This window comes from Mesoplodon mirus (assembly GCF_964341445.2).
Source record: "Mesoplodon mirus genome assembly, chromosome: 6".
NCBI classification, from domain to species: domain Eukaryota; kingdom Metazoa; phylum Chordata; class Mammalia; order Artiodactyla; family Ziphiidae; genus Mesoplodon; species Mesoplodon mirus.
Window position 1 is genome coordinate 135,436,786 of NC_138982.1, and position 22,880 is coordinate 135,459,665.

Below are 22,880 nucleotides of genomic sequence, written 5' to 3' on the forward strand. Positions count from 1 at the left end.
CCCTCATTTCTCTTTTTCTTTGCTTTCAAGCCCTGGTGGCACCCATTTCTCAAGCAAGCTTGGGGCATGATCTCGACTGCATTCAACTGCAGTGGCCACAAGGCCCTGGTACATACCCCACAAGGTGAGGGTATGGGTAGGGCCAAGATAAAGGGCAATGCTGGCTTAAAAAGCAGGGGAAAGAGGAAGGAAATGAGTCATTCTGAGAATCAGAAGCGGGGAAAGAGTCATGTGCCTGTGGCTTAGTCCCTTAGTTGAGGTTGGGGCGATGGGGGCAGCCACTCTTCATTGCTCACAGGGGAACGAGGTGCAAAGGCTGCAATGCCCTGAACCGCTATTAGTAGAGACAGCTTGCAGCTGAGTTGAAAGAAGCAGCTCCTCGCTGCTTCTTTACTCCACGTGCCTGGGCTAAGGAGGGCAGCTGCACAAAGAGAGGCTACATGTGGTCAAACTGCAGTTGGGGGTTTCTCAGTCAGAGACTCAGGAGAGGAGCTGACTCCAGCATTGTCCCCCATGCAAGTCTGAGGGAGCACTCATAGCTTATCATGAGCACAGCACCTAGAATCTTAGCCTGGAGCCACCAAGTGCAAGTTAGAGCTAAGCCTCTGACCTCAGAAGTAAACTCGACCAATGAACTGTTCATGCCAGAGTTGAGACCAGAGGCAGTTCTTGGACTCCTAATGTGGCCACCCCCAGGAGAGGAGAGAGGTGTAGGGGTGTGGATTTTATGAAGGGAAGGGTCAAACCCCTATCAATGCTCTCTTCAGTCCAGAGGAATTCCTTCACAGGTCCCCTCCCATTATGAAGTCTTTGATATACGAGAGTATTGTCCATACACTTATTTTCAGCAGATGACTTTGCCACCTACTTCCTGCAAAAAGCAAAAGTTGTCTGACACTCTCTTATCTTTTGCCTCCAAATCTACCCTCTCTCTGCCTTCCTTTCTCCTGTTACAAAAGGCAAAACATCCCCTCTACCTAAGACCAGCCCCTCCAGTGTTCCTGGATTCCCCTCTCTTATCTCAACAATTTCACTCTTGCCTTTATCTCCTCTCTTCCCCATGATCAATTTACCACTCTCTATAGGACCATTCTCAATAGGTGGTGAACATGCATAGTAATCTCCCATCTTAAAAATACCCATCCTTTAAAACAACGAGATACCACTACACACCTATTAGAATGGCTAAAATGCAAAACACTGACAGCACCAAATGCTGGTGAGGATGTGGAGAAGTGAGAGCTCTCGTTCCTTGCTGATGGAAATGCAAAATGGTGCGACCACTTTGGAAGACCATTTGGTAGTTTCTTACAAAACTAAATATAACTCTTAAAATATAATCCAGCAATTGCACTCTTTGACATTTACCCGTGAGTTGAAAATGTTCACACAAAAGCCTGCACATGGATTTTTAAAAATTAATTAATTAATTTATGTTTGGCCGTGTTGGGTCTTCGTTGCTGTGCACGGTCTTTCTCTAGTTGCGGCGAGCGCGGGGCTACTCTTCGTTGCGGTGTGTGGGTTTCTCATTGTGGTGGCTTCTCTTGTTGCACAGCACAGGCTTTAGGCACGCAGGCTTCAGTAGCTGTGGCACATGGGCTCACTAGTTGTAGCTCGCAGGCTCTAGAGCACAGGCTCAGTAGTTGTGGTGCACGAGCTTTGTTGCTCCGCCACATGTGGGATCTTCCTGGACCAGTGATTGAACCTGTGTCCCCTGCATTGGCAGGCAGATTCTTAATCACTGCACCACCAGGGAAGTCCAACATGGATGTTTATAGCAGCTTTATTCATAATGGCCAAAACTTGGAAGCAACCAATATGTCTTTCAATAGATGAATGGATAAACAAATTGTCGTACATCCGTACAATGGAATATTACTCAGCACTAAAAAGAAAGGTACTATCAAGTTACAAAAAGACATGGAGAAACCTTAAATGAACATTGCTAAGGGAAAGAAGCCAGTCTGAAATGTCTATGTACTGTATTATTCCAACTGTATGTCATGCTAGAAAAAGCAAAAGTATAGAGATAGTAAAAAAGATCAGTGGTTGCCAGGGGCTAAGGAGGAGAAAATGAGGAACAAATAGATGCAGCACAGAGCATTTTTAGAAACTAACTCTGTGTGATACCGTAATGGTGAGTACATGACATTATACATTTGTTAAAACTCATAGAATGTACAGCATGAAGAGTGAACCCTAATGTAAACTAGGCACTTTAGTTAATAACAATGTATCCACATTGGCTCAGCAACTGTAACAAATGTACCACACTATTACAAGATACTAATAGAGGAAACTGGAGGGAGGGGTAAGATGGGAACTCTCTGTACTTTCCACGCAATTTTTCTATAAATCTAAAACTGCCTTTAAAAATTGTCTATTGGGCTTCCCTGGCGGCGCAGTGGTTGAGAGTCCGCCTGCCGACGCAGGGGACGCGGGTTCGTGCCCCGGTCCGGGAAGATCCCACATGCCGCGGAGCGGCTGGGCCCGTGAGCCATGGCCGCTGAGCCTGCGCATCCGGAGCCTGTGCTCCGCAACGGGAGAGGCCACAACAGGGAGAGGCCCGCGTACCGCACAAAAAAAAAAAAAAAAAAAATTTAGTCTATTAATTAAAAATTAAAAATACTCAATGGCCCATGAATACCCATGGCCCACCCTGGCTCCCACCCCTTTCCTCTGCTGACTGTCACAACAAAACTTCTTCAAAGTTGTTTCCTCTCCTTTCTCACCTCCCATTTTTGTTCCTAACCCTCTCTCCCTGTGTCGGTTTGCTACTGCTGCTATAAGAAATTAGTACAATCTCAGCCGCTTAAAACAGATGTATTATCTTACAGTTTTGGAGGTCAGTCCTAAACTCAAGATGAGAGCAGTGCTGTGTCTTCTGGAGACTGTAGGGGAAGGTCCATGTCCTTGGCCTTTTCTAGCTTCTGAAGGCCACCAGCATCCACTGGGTCCCGGCTCCCATCCTCCATCTTCAAGGAAAGCATCTTCCAATGTCTGGCCTCTCCTTCTGTCCTCACATCTTCTTTCTCTGACTCTGATCCTCCTGCCTCCCTTTTATATAGGCCTCATTATTACCCTGAGCCCACCCAAATAATCCAAGATAATCTGCCCTTCTCAAGATCTTTAATCACATCTGCAAAGCCCCTTTTACCACATCAGTTAACATAGTCACAGATTCTGGGGATCAGGAGGTAGACATCTGTGGGAGCCATTATTCAGCCTCTTCTCTAACTGGGCTCCGCTGAGACAGCTCTTATCAAGAGATTACCGGCAGCCTCTGAGTGGCAAAGCCCTGGTCACTAGATAGTTTTACTTAACCCCTCAACACATTCAACAGAAGTGATCAAGAAATTCTCTTCTCTCAGCTTCCATGACATCCAGCCTCTTGGTTTCCTCCCAACCACAGTGACCATGTATGACTTTTTTTTGCTTGTTTTTTTTTGCCTTGCTTCCCTCCTGGCCATCTAAACATTGGTGAGACCCAGGGGCCCGGTCCTCATCTGTCTTCTCCATCTGCTCTTTAGGTGACCCCACACAATTGATTATTTAACATTTCAGCTCTATGCTGATGATGTGCAAATTTATAATTCCAGCTCCTACCTTTCCACAAAGAGCCAAAATTGTATTACCTCGCTGCTTCCTTCTTGGTACATCTTCAATAAAATTTTACTCTTAAACAATCACACACTTACAGAAAAGTTGAACTACAGCACAGAGACCTTTATCTCTGAACCATTTTCTGGTGCCCTCATCACCCCTAAAAACTCTTGTATTTATTTCCTACAAACAAGAACACACTTCTATATAAACTACAATACAGCCTCACAATCAGTAACTCAACTTTGATACATGAATACCGTCTAATCCTCTGACCCTCTTCAAGTGTCACTGGTCATGCCCTCTCTGATTAAAAGGATCCGTCTCAAAGTCACAGATTGCATTTAGTTGTCATGTCTCTTTAGTTTCCTTTAGTCTTGAATGATTCCTCAGACTTCGACCGTCACAACTTAACCTCCGTGACTTTAGGAGACTAGCGGCCAGAGATTTTGGAGAATGTCCCTCTCTCTGGTTACGCACATTTGACAGAAGGGTCACAGATGTGGTATTGCTCCCTGTTGAGTGGTGTGGAATTTTACTTTGTTCCATCGTTGATGGTGTTTGACTGCATTGCTTGGTTAAGACGACCTCTGCCAGTATTTGCCACTGTAAAGCTACTCAGGTCCCCTTCGTAATTAGTAACTATTTTTGTAGCCCCACCCTCTAGGAACTCTTGGCCTCAGACTTCTCATGGCTCAGATCTCAGCCCAGATGTCCTCAGCTGAGAAAGGCCCTCCCAGACCAGCCAGGCACCCTCCAGCTCACCACTTGTTGTTTTGTCTTCATGTCACTCTTCAGTTATCTTGTTTATTTATAGTTTGTACCACTATCACCCCAACCTCCCCACCCACTGGAACATAAGCTCCAGAGGACAGCAGGAACTTGGCTTGTGTCATATACTCTACTCACTCCAAAACCTACAAGAGTGCTTGGCATGGGTGGGTACTCAATGAATATTTCTGAACGAATGAACAAATGTGTATTTTTTAAAATATAGTAGACTTTATTTATGGGAAAATAGAGCATACAGTACAGAGATTTCCCACAGGCCTCTTCTCCTCCACACAGTTTCCCCTATCTTTAACATCTCGGGCTAGTGTGGTACCTTTGTAACAATTGATGAGCCAATATTGATACATTAATATTAACCAAATGCTGTAATAGTTTGTAGAAGAGAATTCACTGTTTGTGTTATACAGTTCTATGGGTTTTGATGAATGCATGATGTCATGTCTCCACCTAGTCTGATAATTCCAGATTCTCTGTCACATCTTAGTCTTGTTCTCAAGCTCACTCTGTCTCTTCAGATTGGGTTTTTCCTGCTTTTTTTTCCCTTATACTTTTTGTAGCAAGTTGGACATGATGTATCAGGTAACAGGAGCTGAGATAAATAATCTTTTACTGTGAAGTGTCATGTTTACCTGGTTAAGAGTTAGTCTGTGTTTAATGCTTGCTGCCCCTGTAGGTGTCAGAGGCTTTGATTTCTTCCAGGATCTTCATTTTTTGTCTTCCCTGTTGTCTCTGGGTTTCCCTAGAAACTCTCTCTTAAATAGAGTTGTAATCCACTGGAGTCTTATGGGTGTGGTGGAAGGTTTTGTGGAGGGGAAACATTCAATAATCTTAAAATTAAATTTCAGGATTTGTTTTTTCTTTTTAATGAGCCTGAACCTCTGGACTGTGACCCTCAGAGGAGTTTCCTAGCCTCTGTCCCTCTGTTTTTCCTCCCCTTATGACAGGAAGGTTTGAGGGGGCTGAGTTGTCTAATTGCCTTTGAGCTGGGTCACAGTAGACTTGGCTAAAATAATTCCCCTTGAAAGCAGGCTTTTTTTTTTTCTTTTTAACAGAACACTCTCAGTGTATTTCAGATGGTTACTTTTCACCTCCATCTGGCTAAACAGGAAGGAAGCTTTCTCTTCTTTCTGGTGGGGCACCTGTGAAAAAAGCTCAAGAAAGTAGGGGGACCCCGCTAAGACTGGGTCCCCAGGAGTTTTGGGGGGTTTTTTTGTTTTGTTTTGTTTTTCTGAAATTTAGAGAAAAAATTTATTGAAGATCTGAAAAACAATTTCTAAAAGACTGACTTTTCCAGAAAACGGTAGCTACACAATGTATTGCACCTATCATGTTAAAATGTGCATTAGACACAAATATAAAAACCATGAAACAAGCCACCATTCTCTGACAATCTGAGCAAAGATAAAATGCCTAAGGAACAACATAGATGACTTGCAAAGGATGGGGCCTTTACTGTAAGCACCATAAAAGAAAGGGGGAGCACAAATGAATGTGTTCAGTTATACACATTGAATTGAACCTTAGGCACTAGGAATCAGAGCGTTTTGTCATATAGTATTAACACATATTATAAAAGCGCATAGTGTCAAAGGAGTAAAACCACCAGCATTCAAAAGCAGCTTTGTTGGGCTTCCCAGGTGGCGCAGTGGTTGAGAGTCCGCTTGCAGATGCGGGGGACGCGGGTTCGTGCCCCGGTCCGGGAAGATCCCACATGCCGCAGAGCAGCTGGGCCCATGAGCCATGGCCGCTGAGCCTGCGCGTCCGGAGCCTGTGCTCTGCAACGGGAGAGGCCACAACAGTGAGAGGCCCGCGTACCGCAAAAAAAAAAAAAAAAAAAGGCAGCTTTGTCAACTAAGCAATAAAACACTCTACAGTACGTCTCTCTGTTGTCCATCACTGAATACACTGGTAGCAACTTTGAAATGAAAAGAAAAAAAAAGAAAAGAAAAGAAAAAAGGAGCTGTAACCCCTTTTATTTGCTGTTTAAAATCAAACAGAAAACAAACATCACTTCTTTTATACACTAACATTTCCAAAGTACATCATTTGTACAAGAGAAGCACTAAGAAACAAAAATGTGTTTACAGAGATCCAAACATGAGTGAGTAAAAGCATCTCACACAGCTTTCCGATGGTACTCAGGAGAAGCCACTTCATAATCCCTGGCACTAAACAAAGTTGCAGAGTTCTTTGCCAGGTATTTTAGGAAATCATAAAGATAATTCAGTAATAAAGCAAGGCTCTTCTCATCCAGAGGTGTATAGGCCAACACTGTTCCAATACATACAAATAATCTCAGTAGATGTGGCACTCCGTACACCGGGGACATAGGCGTAGCAGGGTGATCTGCGAGGATTTCAGCATACTGTGGTCTCTCAAATTTGTAGAGTAGCTGGGTGCCCAACATTGCATTGAAGTATTCCTTTATCCCTGCCACAATTTCATTAACAGCATACTCATTATCTGTGTTTCCTCAAGATTTCTCATAATTTTCAAAATCCTCTAGAATGGAATCCACATTCTTCTTGGCAGGAAGATAAAAGAGCTGTTTTTGCCGGGTAATTAAGTCCTAGTCATCAACAAGCCATGGTTTTAGTTCTTCAGGAATCTTTAACTTCAACTCTATTCATGAATATTTCCTCATTTTCAACAGTCGGGTCTCCTCGGGCCCTTTTTTGTAGGAGGCTGAGGTGTCTCACTGGTGCTACCACCATCTCCATTTCCAGGTGTTTTCTGTTTGTTCTTTTTTGTTTTCACTTCACCATTTTTCTGTTGCAGACCAGAAGTCTCCTTTCCAGGGGCAGCCCCTCTCACCTTCCCCTCTGCATACTGCTCCTGACTGGCTTTTTGAAGTTCTTGTTGTTTCTGCAAATTGGTGTCCGCGTACTTGAGTACTCTGCTTTCTGGAACACATTCATCCCAATTTTTATTCCAACCACTGTAATGTATAAAGTATTTCACCTGTTTATCCTTTATGGCCACCTTTACACACTTTGCTTCATAAAGAAGAGGTCCATGGAAGCACAGCACTCTCTCACCCTCCTGGAATTTAGGCTTCTGGTCCTGCTTTGGCACCAATTTTAAGTGATTGGCCGCCCCCTCCTCCCTCTCCCACCATCCCGACCACTGCCCCCTACTCTCTACCTCGCCCAGCTCCGCGTCAGACATGCCTTCAGGCACCGCCAGCTCTACATCTGGGCCGATTTTTCCCCAGGAGTTTTTAACTCTCAAGCTAGTCCATGCTCAGCCTCCAGCAGTAAGTCAAGCACGGTTTGTTTTCCTGTTTTCTGAGGCTTCTGTTCCTTGTCCACTGATTCTCTGCGTTTGCCCGTCTCTCCAGTTTTGGGGGCTGCAGTTTGCCCTGTGACCTCAATTCACTAATGGATCTAAGAAGAGTTGATTTTACCATTGGTTCAGCTTTTCTCTTGTGAAGAGTGGAGTGACAAATTCTAAACTCTACGTCTTGGGGTGGACAGCATTTGCTTTTTTTTTTTTTTTTTTAATTTTTGGCTGTGTTGGGTCTTTGTTGCTGCACGTGGGCTTTCTCTAGTTGCAGAGAGCGGGGGCTACTCTTTGTTGAGGTGCGCAGGCTTCTCATTGCGGTGGCTTCTCTTGCTGCAGAGCATTGGCTCTAGGCGCGCGGGCTTCAGTAGTTGTGGCACGCGGGCTCAGTAGTTGTGGGACGCGGGCTCAGTAGTTGTGGCACACAGGCTCTAGAGCACAGGCTCAGTAGTTGTGGCGCACGGGCTTAGTTGCTCCACGGCATGTGGGATCTTCCCAGAGCAGGGCTCGAACCCATGTCCCCTGCATTGGCAGGTGGATTCTTAACCTCTGCGCCCCCAGGGAAGTCCAGCATTTGTTTTTAAACAAATCTTTTCCCTGATTGTATAAGTAAAAATTTTTACCTAGAAAATGTAGAACGTAAAAAGAAAAAAATAGTCATATATAATCACCCAATCTTCAATTAGTCATAGTTAACATTTTGATATATTTTTAGTTGTAATGTATGCATATGTCTTTATAAAAAGGTACATGCAATTTTGTATTGGCTTTCCTCCACTTTCAGAGACTATTTCTGCATCTTCTCTTAAACTGCTGCTGAAAATATTTTCAATGTCGAATGTCTTTTGTGAGCACCAAGGCCCCATGATGAGTTCCCGTCAGGTTTTCTGGGGCTGGTGGGAATTCTGCTCCTCTTGGAGACGAAGGGTTAACATGTGAAGCAGTCTGACATCCTCTTATGATCATCTCTGTGCCTTTTGTACAGAGGGGCAACAGCAAATGTTAGTTAATTTGATGGATGAAAATGTTCTTTTTTAACATCTACAGAAAGTGTGAAACATCGTACTCCTCCCTTGTCAGAACACTGAAAGTGAAACTGAATTCTCAGTTAGAATTACCTAGATGGTTAGTTGTTTTTTCTTTTTCTTCTCCTCCTTCAAACGGATTTTAACATGTACATTTCAGTAGCTTTAATGTTTAAAATATACATACATTTGGGACTTCCCTGGTGGTCCAGTGGTTAAGAATCCGCCCTTCCATTTCTGGGGGGTGGGGGGGCACGGTTCCAACCATGGTTGGGAAACTAGCATCCTGCATCTGGCATGCCCCTGGGCACGGCCAAAAAATAAATAGAAATACATTTTTTTAAATTTACATACATTTTACTGAAAGCTACCTCATGTTCTATTTTGGAAATTGATGGGATATAAATGATAGGTAAACAAAATAATGAGGGACTGTCTTTCCTCTCTACCTACCCCCAAAGACGTTGATCAGTGGAGGACTGGGCAACCAGGAACACAGAGGAAAGACCCACAGAGAAGGGGGAGGGAGCCAATATTTACCATATTTACAAAGTTCTGCTTGAGCCTGGAACTATACCAAGCCTTTACAACTCATGATAGTTATTTTTATCCCTGTTTTATTGATTGGAGAATTATGATCTGAGCAGTTTGTGGAACTAGTAAAGAGGGGGTGGTGCAGCAGAGAGCCCGTTCGGTCTTTTGTTCATTCATTCATTCAACACATTTTTACTGAGTGGATTAAATGTGCCAGGCATTGTTCTAAGTGACAGGCACTGTTCCAGCCCCTGAGGATACTGCTGTAAACACAACAGCCAAAATCCTTTCTCTTTTCCCCAGTGGAGCTTACATGGAGGAGGGGTGGCGGCGGAAGGCGCAGTCTTAATAAATCTGGGTAAATTACCAAGACCTGGTGTCCCCGCCCCTCCCGGGCACCAGCTCTCCGCTGGGGGCCGGCGCTCGGCGCGCGCACCCGCGCTAAAGACTTGCTCCACCTCTCGGGGAGGAGACCCCGAGGACCTATCCGGAGCATCCTCGGAGCAGAGGGTGAGGGCCACCACCTCGCCACTTCTCTCGCCTTTGCCCCGCGACGGCCGTCGCTGCCGAAGCGCCGCCAGCCGCGCACATCCTGGTAGCGAGCGCCGACCAGGGGTGCGGAGGGGTGGCGGCGGAGCCGGGCTGCGGAGGGTGCGCCCGAGGCTCGCACCCCGAGGACAACGGCGAGGCCAAACGGCCGAGGTAACGCGGGGCTACTGGAGTGGCGGGGACAGGGGGCGGGGACCGGGCGAACGCCGTCTCCCCGCAGCCGCTTCCCGGAATCCCTCTCCAGGTTCCTGTCTCTCCCCCCACCCGGATTCCACGGGCTCCCGCCGGCGCTCCGGGCCGGGGGGTGTTCTGCTGCCGCCCTTCTCCCGGGGGCCGCCCCCTGCCCCCCACCACCGCGGCCCGGCGGGTCGTTGGAGTGCGTCCACTGACTGGCCCCCGCGGCCGCGCTGCCCTCGGCCCTGGCCGGCCGTCCCGCGCTCATCGCCCCTCCTGGGAGCCGTCTTCACGCGCCCAGCCCTGCGGCTCCACCACCTGCCACACCGGGGTCGCGGGCCGCTGCGAGATGAGAGCCACTGTCAAGTTCAAAAGTCAAACTCCTCTCGAGCCACAGCGCCTTGCAAAACTGGGTTACCGGCTCGGGTCTCCGGTCCGGGGTTTTCCGCCCGCCCTCCAAGAGCGCAAACTGACTTTAGCCATCCCTTGTTCCCGGGAGGGAGAGGGTCACGGAGGAGCAACCGGAGCTGGAGTGTCCTATGTCCTTTCAGACCCATCGCTTGGAAGCTGGAGGGAGGACGGGGCGATGGGACAGCGTCGCGGGGACAGGAGTGGGTCCCCCTCCAGGGTCGGGAAGGAATGAGGAACCGGGTGCGAGTCGACGCTCGCCTTTCAACCCTGACCAGAGAAACCAGTTAAACCCAGTTAATTGGGTCCATCAACCCACTTGTGTGGCTAGCGATGGCTTTGAGAAACTCTGGATGTCCCGTCTGTCTGTCTGTCTCTCTCTCTCTCTCTCTCTTTTAATGTTTGTTTGATTTCCTTGCTTTTGTTTGGCAGAAAGTCTTAGAAACTGAGCGGAACGAGGTGGGAGGTGCAGACGCAGGTGCAGCGAGCGAGAGGCCTGGAGTCCCCCCGCCCCCAGGTGTCACACTAACTGACCCCGGCGGCTGAGACCAACAGGCCTTCCGTCACTTGTCCTGCATCTTGGACAGGTTTCAAAGTATCCTCCCCCCTACGGTTCTGGCTTGGAGACAAAAGGGGTGAAAGGGAGGCCATAGCAAAATTTGCTCTAAAGAAAACGTTTCCTCGTGATGTGCGCATTAGTGATAAGGTTTGACCTGCTTGTCGCAGGAAATGACTTGATTCCCACCCTCTGCACCACCAAGGAAGTCCTAGTTCTCTCTGGAAGCATGGATCGGTAAACAGGGTCGAACAGTTAGAATGCTGTGAACAGATCATGTTCCAACTTCCTAATGTCTTTTGTAATTTTCTTTAACTTTAGAGGGATATTTTAGGGAGCTATTCTTTCTTATGGAAATAATTTAAATGTCAACAGTTTCTTCAGCCTTTGCTTCAGTTTTGTTCCAAGTAAAATTAAATTTAGACAGAAACATCTGTGTGAATGTGTGTGTTGTGTGTGTCTATGCATAGAAAGATCTCTGGGATTCTGTTCACCTAATGTTAATGCGGAAATATCAGGATGCTGGGATTTTACTTTTATACATTATTTTTAATTTTTTTAATGAGCACGTAAGAAGTATTTTTACCAAAACAAGACATAAACTAGAAACAAATATGCCAAGATGTAAACAATGGTTGGTGCTTGGTGGTAAAAATAAAGATGATTGTTACTTTCTTCTTTGTGCTTTTTTTTGTATTATTATTTGTTTAATTTCCAGGAGGAAAAGTATGTAGTTTTATTTGTAGAGTCTTTCTGAATCCATTCATTCATTGATTGGCAAAGATGCGCCAGGTGTCAGGCTGTGCCGGGTAGGAGAAAAGACAGCATTCTGCTCTCTACCAGGAGAATAGGGGGCAGCAAGTTCCGTGAGGGTTGTCTGGCTGTCTGTTTGTTTAGGAGGAGTTGAAATTCAGAGAAGAATCACTTTGCCCAGGTTGCATCTCTTTGAGCTGGGCCTTAAAAATGGGTAGTTTTTTGTTTGGGTAGCAATGGCAAGGATTGCTGGGTGGGGAGTCGGGGAGGGGGCAGGGTGAGTGGCGATGGGAGTGTCAGAGCAGGATGTGGTGCGTTGCCCAGAGCTCGGCACTTGTGTGGGACAGTAGTGGGAACACTGGAAAGGCTGGTGGCAGCCTTGAATTCAACCTAAGGCTTTGGTTTCTTGTAGGCAGCAGTGAACTACAGGCTGGGCTGGTGGCAGAATTTGCAAGGCCCAGAGCAAAATTAAAATGCAGGGCCCAGGGGCCTCCCTGGTGGCGCAGTGGTTGAGAGTCCGCCTGCCGATGCAGGGGATACAGGTTCGTGCCCCGGTCTGGGAGGATCCCATATGCCGCGGAGCGGCTGGGCCCGTGAGCCATGGCCGCGGAGCCTGCGCATCCGGAGCCTGTGCTCTGCAACGGGGGAGGCCACAACAGTGAGAGGCCCGCATACCACAAAAAAAAAAAAAAAAAAAAAAAAAATGCAGGGCCCAGGGCTTCCCTGGTGGCGCAGTGGTTGAGAGTCCGCCTGCCGATGCAGGGGACACGGGTTTGTGCCCCGGTCCGGGAGGATCCCACATGCCGCGGAGCGGCTGGGCCCGTGAGCCATGGCCGCTGAGCCTGCGCGTCCGGAGCCTGTGCTCCCCAAAGGGAGAGGCCACAACAGTGAGAGGCCCGCGTACCGCAAAAAAAAAAAAAAAAAAAAAAAAAAAAAAAATCAGGGCCCCATTGGATTAAAAAGTAGGAAAAATACCACCAAAGGTACTAAAATATAAAGCTGTTTCTTTTCTTCAGTGGTGTCTCTCAACCTGCCCTTTTTTTTCTATTGAAGGTCATTCTAAGTAAAAAAACATAAATTTAATTACTAGCATGAATTTTACCATTCTCCTTTATATTGTGCAAAAGCCAGATCTAAATGCAAATACGAGCATTTAATCCAAATGAAGAATCACCGAATTACAATTGGCATTTCATAGCACACAAAATAGCTGACTTGAATTCAAGCTAAAAACACATTAAAAATTCCTCTTGACCATCACACTATCAGGTCTCACCCAGGGTTTTCTAGAGAAATCCAAAAGATTCCAAGTCAAAATTGCCACCTACCACCCATGAGCTATCCAGGCACCTCAACTTATCCCATAATATTGTATCCATTCAGAACATCCACAGAGATATCTTTGTGAGATGTGATGTCATCTCCCATCATTACTCCTCAGCAGAGGGCCTGCACGGTTGTGGACATTCCCTAGGTGCTGGGCACACCAGGGTTGTAGAATGCCACTTTGCGTGTGACTCCCCTGTTACCTGGTCATCTGTCCTGTGGCCTCTGGTCCCTCTGTTTTGTTCTGATGGTAGCACATCTTTGCCTTTGTTCTGCATCTGCAAAACCTTCCCCGTCTTCAGCAGCTGAGAAGTACACACACATGACTACACAATTAGAAGTCCCGCTCTCCTACGCTGGGCCAGGGGACGCCTCCTTCCTCTCTTTGTTCCTGGTGACTCATACTCCACTTCCAGTTAGGTTTCTGGTACTAGATTCTTGCTTGCTTGGAAAATCTAATTTCCCATCTTGGCATCCTGCCTGGATTTGTTCATGAAGCTCCTTAAAACTCTCCGCGACTCCAAACAGATCAGGCTTCCTGAAGCTCTGGTTACTCTCATCACTGCAGCCAGGGCTACAGTCCCCAGGGACCCTGCATGTAGAAGAGTCCCACACTTGGTTGATTGCTCTCCTGTGGTTGTCTTGAAATTCTTCATCATTTTATCTTTGAACTTGTGTTTTGTTAGTGAAATCTGGTGGGACAGTGGAACACATGGCAGGCTTGGAGTCTCAGTTCACACTTGGGTCTTACTCGCCCCTTCTCTGCAGGATGGGGACCCTGCCTGGCCTCTCTCTCTACACCCCTTGACTGTTGACACTCTTTTCATGGGGACAGCAGCTGGGTTGCATCGTGGGAGACTCCCATGTTGCACTGATGCCCACCTGGCATGTGTACAGGGAGGGTAGGCCAGGCAGACTGGAAGCTGTCCCCGGCCCGCCTCACCCAGGGCATGACTAGCTGGTCCATCGTGGGTTAAGTTTCTAGGTCAGCCTTCATTCAGGTACATAGCGTGGCCAGGAGCAGAGGTTTAAAGACACTTCAGCGTCACCAGCACGCTGTGGATTGGGATAGCAGATCCTTGGAAAGGGGAGACTCAGGGTTTGATTTTCCCAGAGCCCATCCCAGGCTGGTGTGCTGGGTGGCAACAGGAGAGGGTTCCCAGCATCCTTCAGGTGCAAGTGCATGTGTGCACCTGTGGGGAGTGGCACTGGCCCTGAGTATCCCTGTGCATGAGAGAGTGCTTCTTGGGCTGGCTGTGTGCCTGGGGGGACCCTCTCTTCCTCCTTGCTACCTTCCTGAGTCTGGTTTGCTTCTTGAATTTGCTACTTCAAGGCATGCTCCCATTTTCATTTTGACTCGGGGCCTGATGCTGCGTCAGTGTTTTGGGGGACTGAAGAATACCCAGTTGCTTGGATGGAGGGAGACAAAAGCTCTGAGGGAGAGAAAGAATGAGACCGATTGGGGGTTCCTTAAAATGTTTGAAGAATTCCTTTCTCACCTTGGAGGGAGGAAGACTTTCTAACTGTAACTCAAAATGCAGGTGCTAAGAAAGAAAATACCTTTAAATCTGAAAGCATAGAACCCAGAAGTTTCTGCATGGTTTAAAAAACACAAATAGCACAGGCAAATCAAAGGACAAATGACAGAGAAAAGTGACAACGGCAGAGAAAAATAAAAAAAGATGTGATTCATATCACAAAGGGCCAGTTTCCCTCATACTTAAAAAGCTCCTTCAAACCAATAAGAAAAAAAAGCAACAACTCAATAGAAAAATGGACAAAGATACAGACAGTTAAGAAAGGAAATAGCTCTTCCATATATGAAAACATGCTCAATCTTACACAGAATAAGAGAAATACAAAATGAATATTAGTCCGAAGACAACTTTGCATTTATGAATTTGATTTTTAGAAATCCAAGAGCTTGATGGTTATCATGATCATAATCATTATTCATCCCCACAAGCTCTTCCTTTGTGGGGAAGCAGAAATTCTCACACGTCGCAGGCAGTTGTGTACATTGGTACAGCCACAAGCGGCGAGAGTGTGACTGTTTCTATCAAAATTACAAATGCAGGGACTTCCCCGGTGGTCCAGTGGTTAGGACTCCGCGCTTTCATTGCAGAGGGCACGGGTTCGATTCCTGGTCGGGGAACTAAGATCCCACAAGCCATACGCCGTGCGGCCAAAAAAAAAAACAAGAAAAATTACAAATGGCCCCTTGGTGCCAGGTCTCTTCTGTCTGCCCCATGCAAACCCAGCCTCCGCCTTCCCCGCCCTTTACTGTGCCCTGGGATCCTGTCTTGTATGGGTACAGCTGCCCGCAGCCTTGTCCTGTGACTTCTGATTGGGTTCAGCCCCTGGGGAGCCCCAGGTAAGAGAAGACAGAGAGGAATGTTTATCCGTCAGCCCCCTCGCTGCGCAGTCACCTAGGGTCGGCTTACATCCTAGCTCCTCAGACAGGATTCTCTCCTTCCAAATTCCAGTGTTGATATCTTCCCCCTGCACCTCAAACCCAGGATGATAAGAACCCCTGCCGTTGTTAGTTTCAGATACTACACTCTTCCTTATGGTTGGCCTGCATCTGGCTCACACATTTGTAAATAGTCCCTTGATTAAACTCTTCCTCAAATGATCCTAACTTGAATGTGCTGTTTCCTGCTGGGACCCTGACTGATACACCCTTTGGCCTAGCAATCCTACTTCTGGGAAGCTTTCTCACACTTAGACTTGACATGTGAAGAATAAGGCATTTCCAAGATTATCCATTGCAGAAACAGTTGGAAGCCACTCAAATGTTCGCCTTGGGGACTGATTATATAAATCATGGTATGTCCATAGAGTAGACTATGCAACTATTTAAAAACACAAGGAAATTCTCTTTGGTGCTGATGTAGAAAGATCTCCCAAATATATTTTTAAGTAGAAAAAGCAGGAATTGGACAGGTAATGTATATGCTATCTCTGTGTGAAAAAAAAAAAAAGGGTGGGGGGATAAGAGTACATGTTTGTTTTTGCTTATGCATGAAGAAATTCTGAAGGACTCACCAAAAAAACAAATAAATATAGTTTTCTGAAGGAAGCAAGACTTTCCACTATTTACTTTTTTATATGTTTAAAATTTTGGAACCAAAATTTTGGTGTTATCTGTTCAAAAGTTAAACTTAAAATTTCTACCTGCCTAGGTAGGGAATTGGTCCCAGAAGCTGAGGTAAAGCTGCTGGTGTAATGGGGTACATGATCCAGCTCCCAGAAGGGCAGAGGAAGCCTGGAATCAGGAATTTCCTGCTGATCTTTCATTGTCTTGTCTTTGCCCATTATCTTTGCAGTTTAATTAGACACTTCAGAATTTTGATCACCTAATACTGATTGCTTTTCAGATGTGAAAGTAAAGAAAGGACGTATAAGATAACAAAGATGCTTTTGAGCCAGAATGTCTCAGCGGTTGGACCACTTAATTTGTATCCCATGGGTAAGTGTTACTTTTCTCATAGCTCCATTGCCAGGGACCCTGTTAGGGAGTAGCCAATTGATTTCCCTGCCTTGAGGATCCAGTATCAGCTGCCCAATGTCAAGAGCCAATTGGAATGTAGATAGGAAACAAACGTTAATGGTTTGATTCACAATGGGTTTCTGCCCTACTGTTGTTTTAGGAAAACAAACAAATAATAATTGACTTAAGGCTCAATAATGAACGGGGTGAGGCTCACTGTTATTTGAAGAGTACTTTCCCTTAATACCCTCATTCTAATCCAGGGTGGAGTTTATCACTCTACTCCTACATTTGGAAAGAGGCCAGACGCCTTATCTCCCTCCTCATCACAAAACCAAAAAGTCATCCCTGAACTTTGGTTTCCACACTTCATTTATTATTGATTTCTTTTTCCATAGCCCTATTCATTTGTGCCTTTTCTTTACCATTCTTTTGATTCTATTTCAGTATCCCTGTGTCATCTGTTCCATAGTTTATCAGTAAGATATCCATGAGTGGGACACTTCTCCCCAGACAAGTGCCATGCATTGGAGAGTATATGACAGCCCTGGTCCCCCACCTACTAAAAATGCCCCTAAGCCGCCCCCCGACTCGCCAAGTCGTGGTGACATCCAGGAAACGAATGAGAATCCCCACTTCCCATCACCAAGACCTTTCTTCTTCCACCAACCCTGGTAAATATCTTTACCTTGGAAGTTTTTTAATTAGCAGCATGCTTATTCATATTCTGAGAATTGTTCCAGACAGATGACTGCTTCTCAGGACAGTCCCTCAACCAGCCAAACCTCATGACTAGTATCAGCTTCCAAACATCTTATTTTGGATCCAGTCAGGACGAAACATCCTTAGACAATGAGCTGCTGATACCAAAGTCAGCTCTCTAAGAACTGTTTACTTGAGCTTTTTTCTTTAGCGCAAGAAAAGTCTCAATCCAATTTAAATACATCTGTGAGGAAGAATCCCAGACTCAGAGTAGCAATCGTCAGTTGAACCTGGTGAAAGTGCTGTCGCTTGTCTAACATGTTTTTCTTCTTCCCAGTGCACATCAGCCTCATGTTTGGTATCTCGTATGTTTTGACTGGTAAGAGATTTTTCTTGACTTGACAAAATTTTGTGTAAGGGTCAGAGTGTTGGAGTGACCATTTAGAAGTCAAAAGTGTGGGAAATTTGCTTCCTGATCCCAGATCTGTTGCCATTTTGTTTGAATCTTTTTCCTCAAATACTTTCCCCCTGGGCCTCCCTGGTGGCGCAGTGGTTGAGAGTCCGCCTGCCGATGCAGGGGACACGGGTTCGTGCCCCGGTCCGGGAAGATCCCACATGCCGCGGAGCGGCTGGGCCCGTGAGCCATGGCCGCTGAGCCTGCGCGTCCGGAGCTTGTGCTCCGCAACGGGAGAGGCCACAACAGTGAGAGGCCCGTGTACCGCAAAACAAAACAAAACAAAACAAACACAAAACTTTCCCTGTTAAAGGAGAATTTAGCCAATACTGGTTCTCACATTTGTCTCATAAAACTATTATAAGAAATTAACACTAGAGTTAATCTTTAAACCCCTTAAAAGAATATTCGCCTCTTAATATTCTCACTAATAGAAGAATGAGGAGACACAGACTGGGCCAAACAAAAAGTCATCCAGACATAATTTCCCATTCATTTGCGTTCTTCCACCTGTTACCTGGTACCTGGTACCAGATAAGGGAAAACACATTTTTTTAAACTAAATTTCTTACCTGCATATAAACCTGTCCACAGAACATCACTATGCATTAAATATGTATCCAAGCCTTGTGATGAGCCCTGGGGGATGAAGATTTGGCAACCAAAAAGCAAAGGCCCAGGTCCTAACCATAGGAAACTTAGATGCTTTTTGAAACTTTAACCATATAGGGCAGGGTTTGACAAATGTAGCTGTGAAGTCTCCTTTGCTGCTGCTACTTCCCAGCTACCTAACATTACATAACTCAACTTCTCAATTTCACAGTCTGTAAAATGGGTTTGTTAATAGCACCTATCAACACTTCAGCATAGGCTTGGGGATGAAATGGAAGATTCAATCTGGACACACATTCTCCCTCTCCTCTCTGTGATAGGGAATAAGCACAGTGGGGAATTCAGAGGAGGGAAAGCTTGCCGTGGACCAAGCCACTTAGGGGGACTGGAGGAGGGGTCGAGGGTTGACTTGAGAGGATGGGGTGGCCCAGGATGACATAGATTGTTTTGATCCAAACAGCCGCTGAGAGTCAGTGACAATTGGGTGAGCCCAAATTCTGTTTACACAGTGCCGAGTTCCTGTTTCCTGAGCTGGTCCACCCTGACGACGTGTTGCTCATCTATTAATTGTATTAGCTCATTTCTCGTGTCCAGCAAAACCAGTTCCTTCTGTGTTTCCAAGATCCCAGGGCTCTTGGGAGGGCTCCTCTGCTAGAAGTCTCGGCCTCCAGATCCCAAGGGACAGCTTGAACAGTGACCAAGATACAACGCTGGGCTCCAGATTTCAATCTCTCTTTCTTTCTTTTTTTTTTTTCCTCTTGTTCCCTTTAGATTTTTCAGATGAATCTTGCACTTTAAAGATGACATTACGAAATTTGCAGTCAATCTTATCGTGGAAATTAAAAAACCATTCAATTGTACCAACTCACTATACATTATGGTACACCATCATGAGGTTGGTTTGACATTTCATTTTTCTCTTGCTAAATATATTATCTTTCTATAATGTGGGGAGTGGGGAAGAGGTGATCTTACTTGTGATAGAGCTTTTCTCTCTCTCCCCCTCTTTCGCCCCTTCTCAATTTCGGTTTTTTAATCAGAGCTTTAAAAGTCTAAAGACAAAAGACCCATCCATTTTTAATTACACTGAATACTTTAACAACCCAAAGTTATTTTTGACAAAGCTTGCATTTAGAACCAAAGCTAATTTCTCCATGTCAAAGCCTCAGAAGCGAAATAATGATTGTTTCTGTTTTTCACAATTATTTCTCTGATTCAGTAAGTCTGGGTGTTGAAAAGTGCTGCATTTTCTGAGGACAGAAGTCCAAAGATCTGGTGACCATATTGATGGGTTGTGTTTACTTTCCTTTACTCAGGGAGGCATGTGGCACATCAGAAAGCTGCCTGGCCCAGACTAAGACAGGCCCAGGTCCAAAGTCTGGCTTGGTCACTAACCAACGCAGAGTGCAGCCTCTCTGTGCTAATCTTCCTACTTAGGGGCTGCTGAGGGACTCATGACCTAATGGACGGAGCCCTCTTTGGCTGTCTTCTTCCCACGTCTAACAATCACCCTCCTAAGCCATTACTTTGATCCAGTAGCCCTTCGGGGTGTCCTTTTGTTGGCTGTTTATCTGGCTTATAGCTCTTTGCTGCTGCTGACTGACCCACTGGAGGGCCTCTTGTGGGTTTCTCTTTGGCACCTGCTAAAGTCGTTAAGTTTCTCCCTGCGTTAGGCAGTCACATGTATCACCCACCTACCTTTCTGAAGCTTAAGGGAGCAGATGTCTGTGTTGTCCCCATATAGCACAGGCTGACTTAGGACTGGACCACGTGGTCCTCAGCCCGAGAGAGAGGGGGTCTCAGCGAGGGGCATTCGTGACTGTCCTGTAGGGGCAGGGAGATCTGGGGCCTCTGCCATGAACGCCCAACATTTGCTCGTTCATTCATAGAGCAAATATTTACTGAGCACCTACTACATGCCAGGGGTCAAACCGTGAAGCAAAATCCCTGCTCTCTTGGAGCAGACATTCTGAAAGGAGGCAGAGATATCAGTAAACAAAGATACAATGGGGCAGGCGGTGGCAAATGGTATGAAGAGAAATAGAGACAGGAAAGAGGGATCAAGAGAGAGGGGTGGGGGGCACAGGGTAAGGTGTGCCATTTGAAGTAAGGTGGTGAGGGCAGATGACAACAAAGGGACGTTTGAGCAGAGCTAGACAAGAATGTGGAAGTGGGGTTTGCAGTTAATGGATTCTCGTCACATAAATGCTAAAGTTTTCTTTTACCATTTCTTTGCCTTTCAAAGTAAACAAGAAGATATGAAGATCGTTGGGGACTGTACAAATATCACAAGATCATTCTGTGACCTAACAGATGTGTGGGTAAACATGACAGAGATGTACATCCCCAAAGTTGTTGGATTCAGAGGGAATGCAGCTCTGGTCAGTTGTATGGGCTCTTTCTTCCTGGCAATGGACAGTGAGTCGATCTTTTTTATTATCTTCATCATCATCACCAATATCATCGTTATGTGCTTTGCCGTGAAGTAGGAAGTTCTACAGAGGTGTCTTAGATGCAGGGCTAAGGTTCACCTCCTGGCTCTGCTACTTCCAACTCTGTAACCGTGGAGTGGTGACTTTTCTTCTCTGAGCCTCCGTTTTCTTCTCCAAAAAGTGCAATGCTAACCTGTCTTTTGCATCCATGCCTGTACGAGGCAGGCATTCAGGCAGTAGTAGCTGCTGTTTTTCTGTTGAATTTATTTTTTATTGAAGTATAGTTGATTTACAGTGTTGTGTTCGTTTCTGGTGTGTAGAAGCTGCTACTTTTTGCTTTGTTTCACAGCCCGACAGGAAGTGGGGAACGGGGTTCAGATGGCCTGTAAGAGCTGTCACAACTCCCTGGGCCAATGTTTTCCTAACACTTCAGCCCCTGCCCCAGATCAGAGCCCCGTAGCTCTTGCACGTGTGAACGCCCAGGTGTGTGCACACGCGGGGCCCAGACTCAGCGAAGACTGGATCCCAAGAGCGGGTCTGCCCTCTCTTTCTTTCCCTACAACTGGAGTCAGCTCCCTTTGGCACTTGTGTTAACAGCTACAGAGCAGCTGGCAGTGGCTGTCAGCTAGACTCCATCACTTCTTCAGTGTCCTGATCTGCAGCCTGTTTCCAAGAGAAAGATTCGACTTCAGGGCCCTGTTAAAGGCTGTGTAAGTGTATATGTGCACATATGTGCTTAGCAAAGCACGTATTCAGATGACAACTGAATCCTGCTATAGCAAACTTAGATACTTATGAGAGTCTCTGGAATTGTGGAATTGCCTATTTGTGTATGTGTCCACAGAGAAAAGAAATAGCCCAACTTATAAAACATGGTACTCAGACCATTAAAGAATGTATATTAAAATAGTAATGAGATACCATTTTTCAAGACTCAAAATGGTAAATATTAAAAATATGTAAATACCCAGATTTAGAGGAAATGCAGGGAGCGTGATTTGACACAGCCTTTCTGAAGGTATCTGGCAGTATGTATTGAAAAGCTTAGCATGTGCCTGCTCTAATCCAGAATTCCTCTAATAATTTGTCCTAAAGAAATGATTACAGCCAAATGCAAAAATTGAGCTCTAAGAATACTCATTGATCTATAGATTCTATTCAGAAAACTTAGAGCCAATCTAAATGTTCAAAAGAGTGAATCAGTTAAATCATGGGACAGCACTTAGTGGAATAGAATTAGCTGTGAAAAATTATGAGGAAGAATCAGGGTCAGCGACTTTCTATAAAGGGCCAGAGAAGAAACACTTTGGACTTTGTGGGCCATGTATGGTCTCTGTCACATATCCTTCATTTGTTCACAACCCTTTCAAAAATAACAACCATTCCAAACTTGCAGGCTGTGCAAAATCTAACCCACGGGCCATAGTTTGCCAGGTAATGATGTAGATAAACATGCATTAATATGTTTATGAAATAAATTAAGTGAAAACATATACCATGCAAAACAGTGTAAGAATGACTTAATTTTAGTTTAGATGTGTGTGTGTGTATGTGTGTGTGTACACTAGTTCAGTTTTTATATGTGTGGATATATGTACACATGTACAGCATGGACAAAAGAGCATTAACCACATTCAGGGACAATCCTATCTGTATTTTCTGATATTTCTGCAATGTTTATGTATTATTATTATTATTATTATTATTATTATTATTATTATATGAGAAGAAGTCATTTTCACTCTTGTGTTTAGAATACACCCTGAACATTGGGGAAATACTGACTTTCATCCCCAAATCTGTCTTCCATTTCTTGTGGTAATAGTAAACAAATCACTTCACTTTTATTGTTCTCAGTTTTTCACCAATAAAAAATATATATAACCCACACCTCAACGAGGGCCACGGGGAATTAAAAGACAGTTGTAAAGAGGTATGGTTGTATCATGACAATGGTATCATTACGGTTATGCTATTTATTTACTGACCTTGGGGTTTGTTTTGTTTTCTAAGCACTGCCTTTGGACCCACCAGAGTTTGAGACTGTTGGTTTTACAGACCACATCACTGTGAATGTGAAATTTCAGTCTGTCGCTCTGAAGATACTAAATGAGGAAGAATTACAGTTTTACTTAGCATTAATTGAAGAACAATCAGGGGGGATGGTTAAGAAGGTAAGTGGTCC

At 45.4% G+C, this 22,880-nt stretch overlaps 1 protein-coding gene and 1 pseudogene across 4 annotated transcripts in view; one reads left to right on the forward strand and one right to left on the reverse strand.

The window, feature by feature from the left end:
* Nucleotides 1–6,483: 6,483 nt before the first annotated feature.
* Nucleotides 6,484–7,458, reverse strand: LOC309806516 (mortality factor 4-like protein 1; annotated as a pseudogene). Its single transcript has one exon. The product of its transcript is annotated as a mortality factor 4-like protein 1 (transcript).
* Nucleotides 7,459–9,725: 2,267 nt separating this feature from the next.
* The window catches only part of LOC309805914 (interleukin-10 receptor subunit beta-like), a 51,477-nt gene continuing 38,322 nt past the window's right edge, over nucleotides 9,726–22,880 (forward strand). The window contains exons 1-6 of one of the 3 annotated variants that reach the window (XM_082624287.1): nucleotides 9,726–9,938; nucleotides 16,383–16,474; nucleotides 17,535–17,576; nucleotides 19,035–19,158; nucleotides 20,509–20,681; nucleotides 22,709–22,869. In XM_082624287.1, coding sequence (XP_082480413.1) covers nucleotides 16,420–16,474; nucleotides 17,535–17,576; nucleotides 19,035–19,158; nucleotides 20,509–20,681; nucleotides 22,709–22,869 — 555 coding nt within the window. In that variant the 5' untranslated portion in view covers nucleotides 9,726–9,938; nucleotides 16,383–16,419. Of the gene's footprint in view, nucleotides 9,939–16,382; nucleotides 16,475–16,993; nucleotides 17,170–17,534; nucleotides 17,577–19,034; nucleotides 19,159–20,508; nucleotides 20,682–22,708; nucleotides 22,870–22,880 lie in introns of those variants that run through there. The other 2 variants (XM_082624286.1, XM_082624292.1) reach the window with 2 other exon arrangements.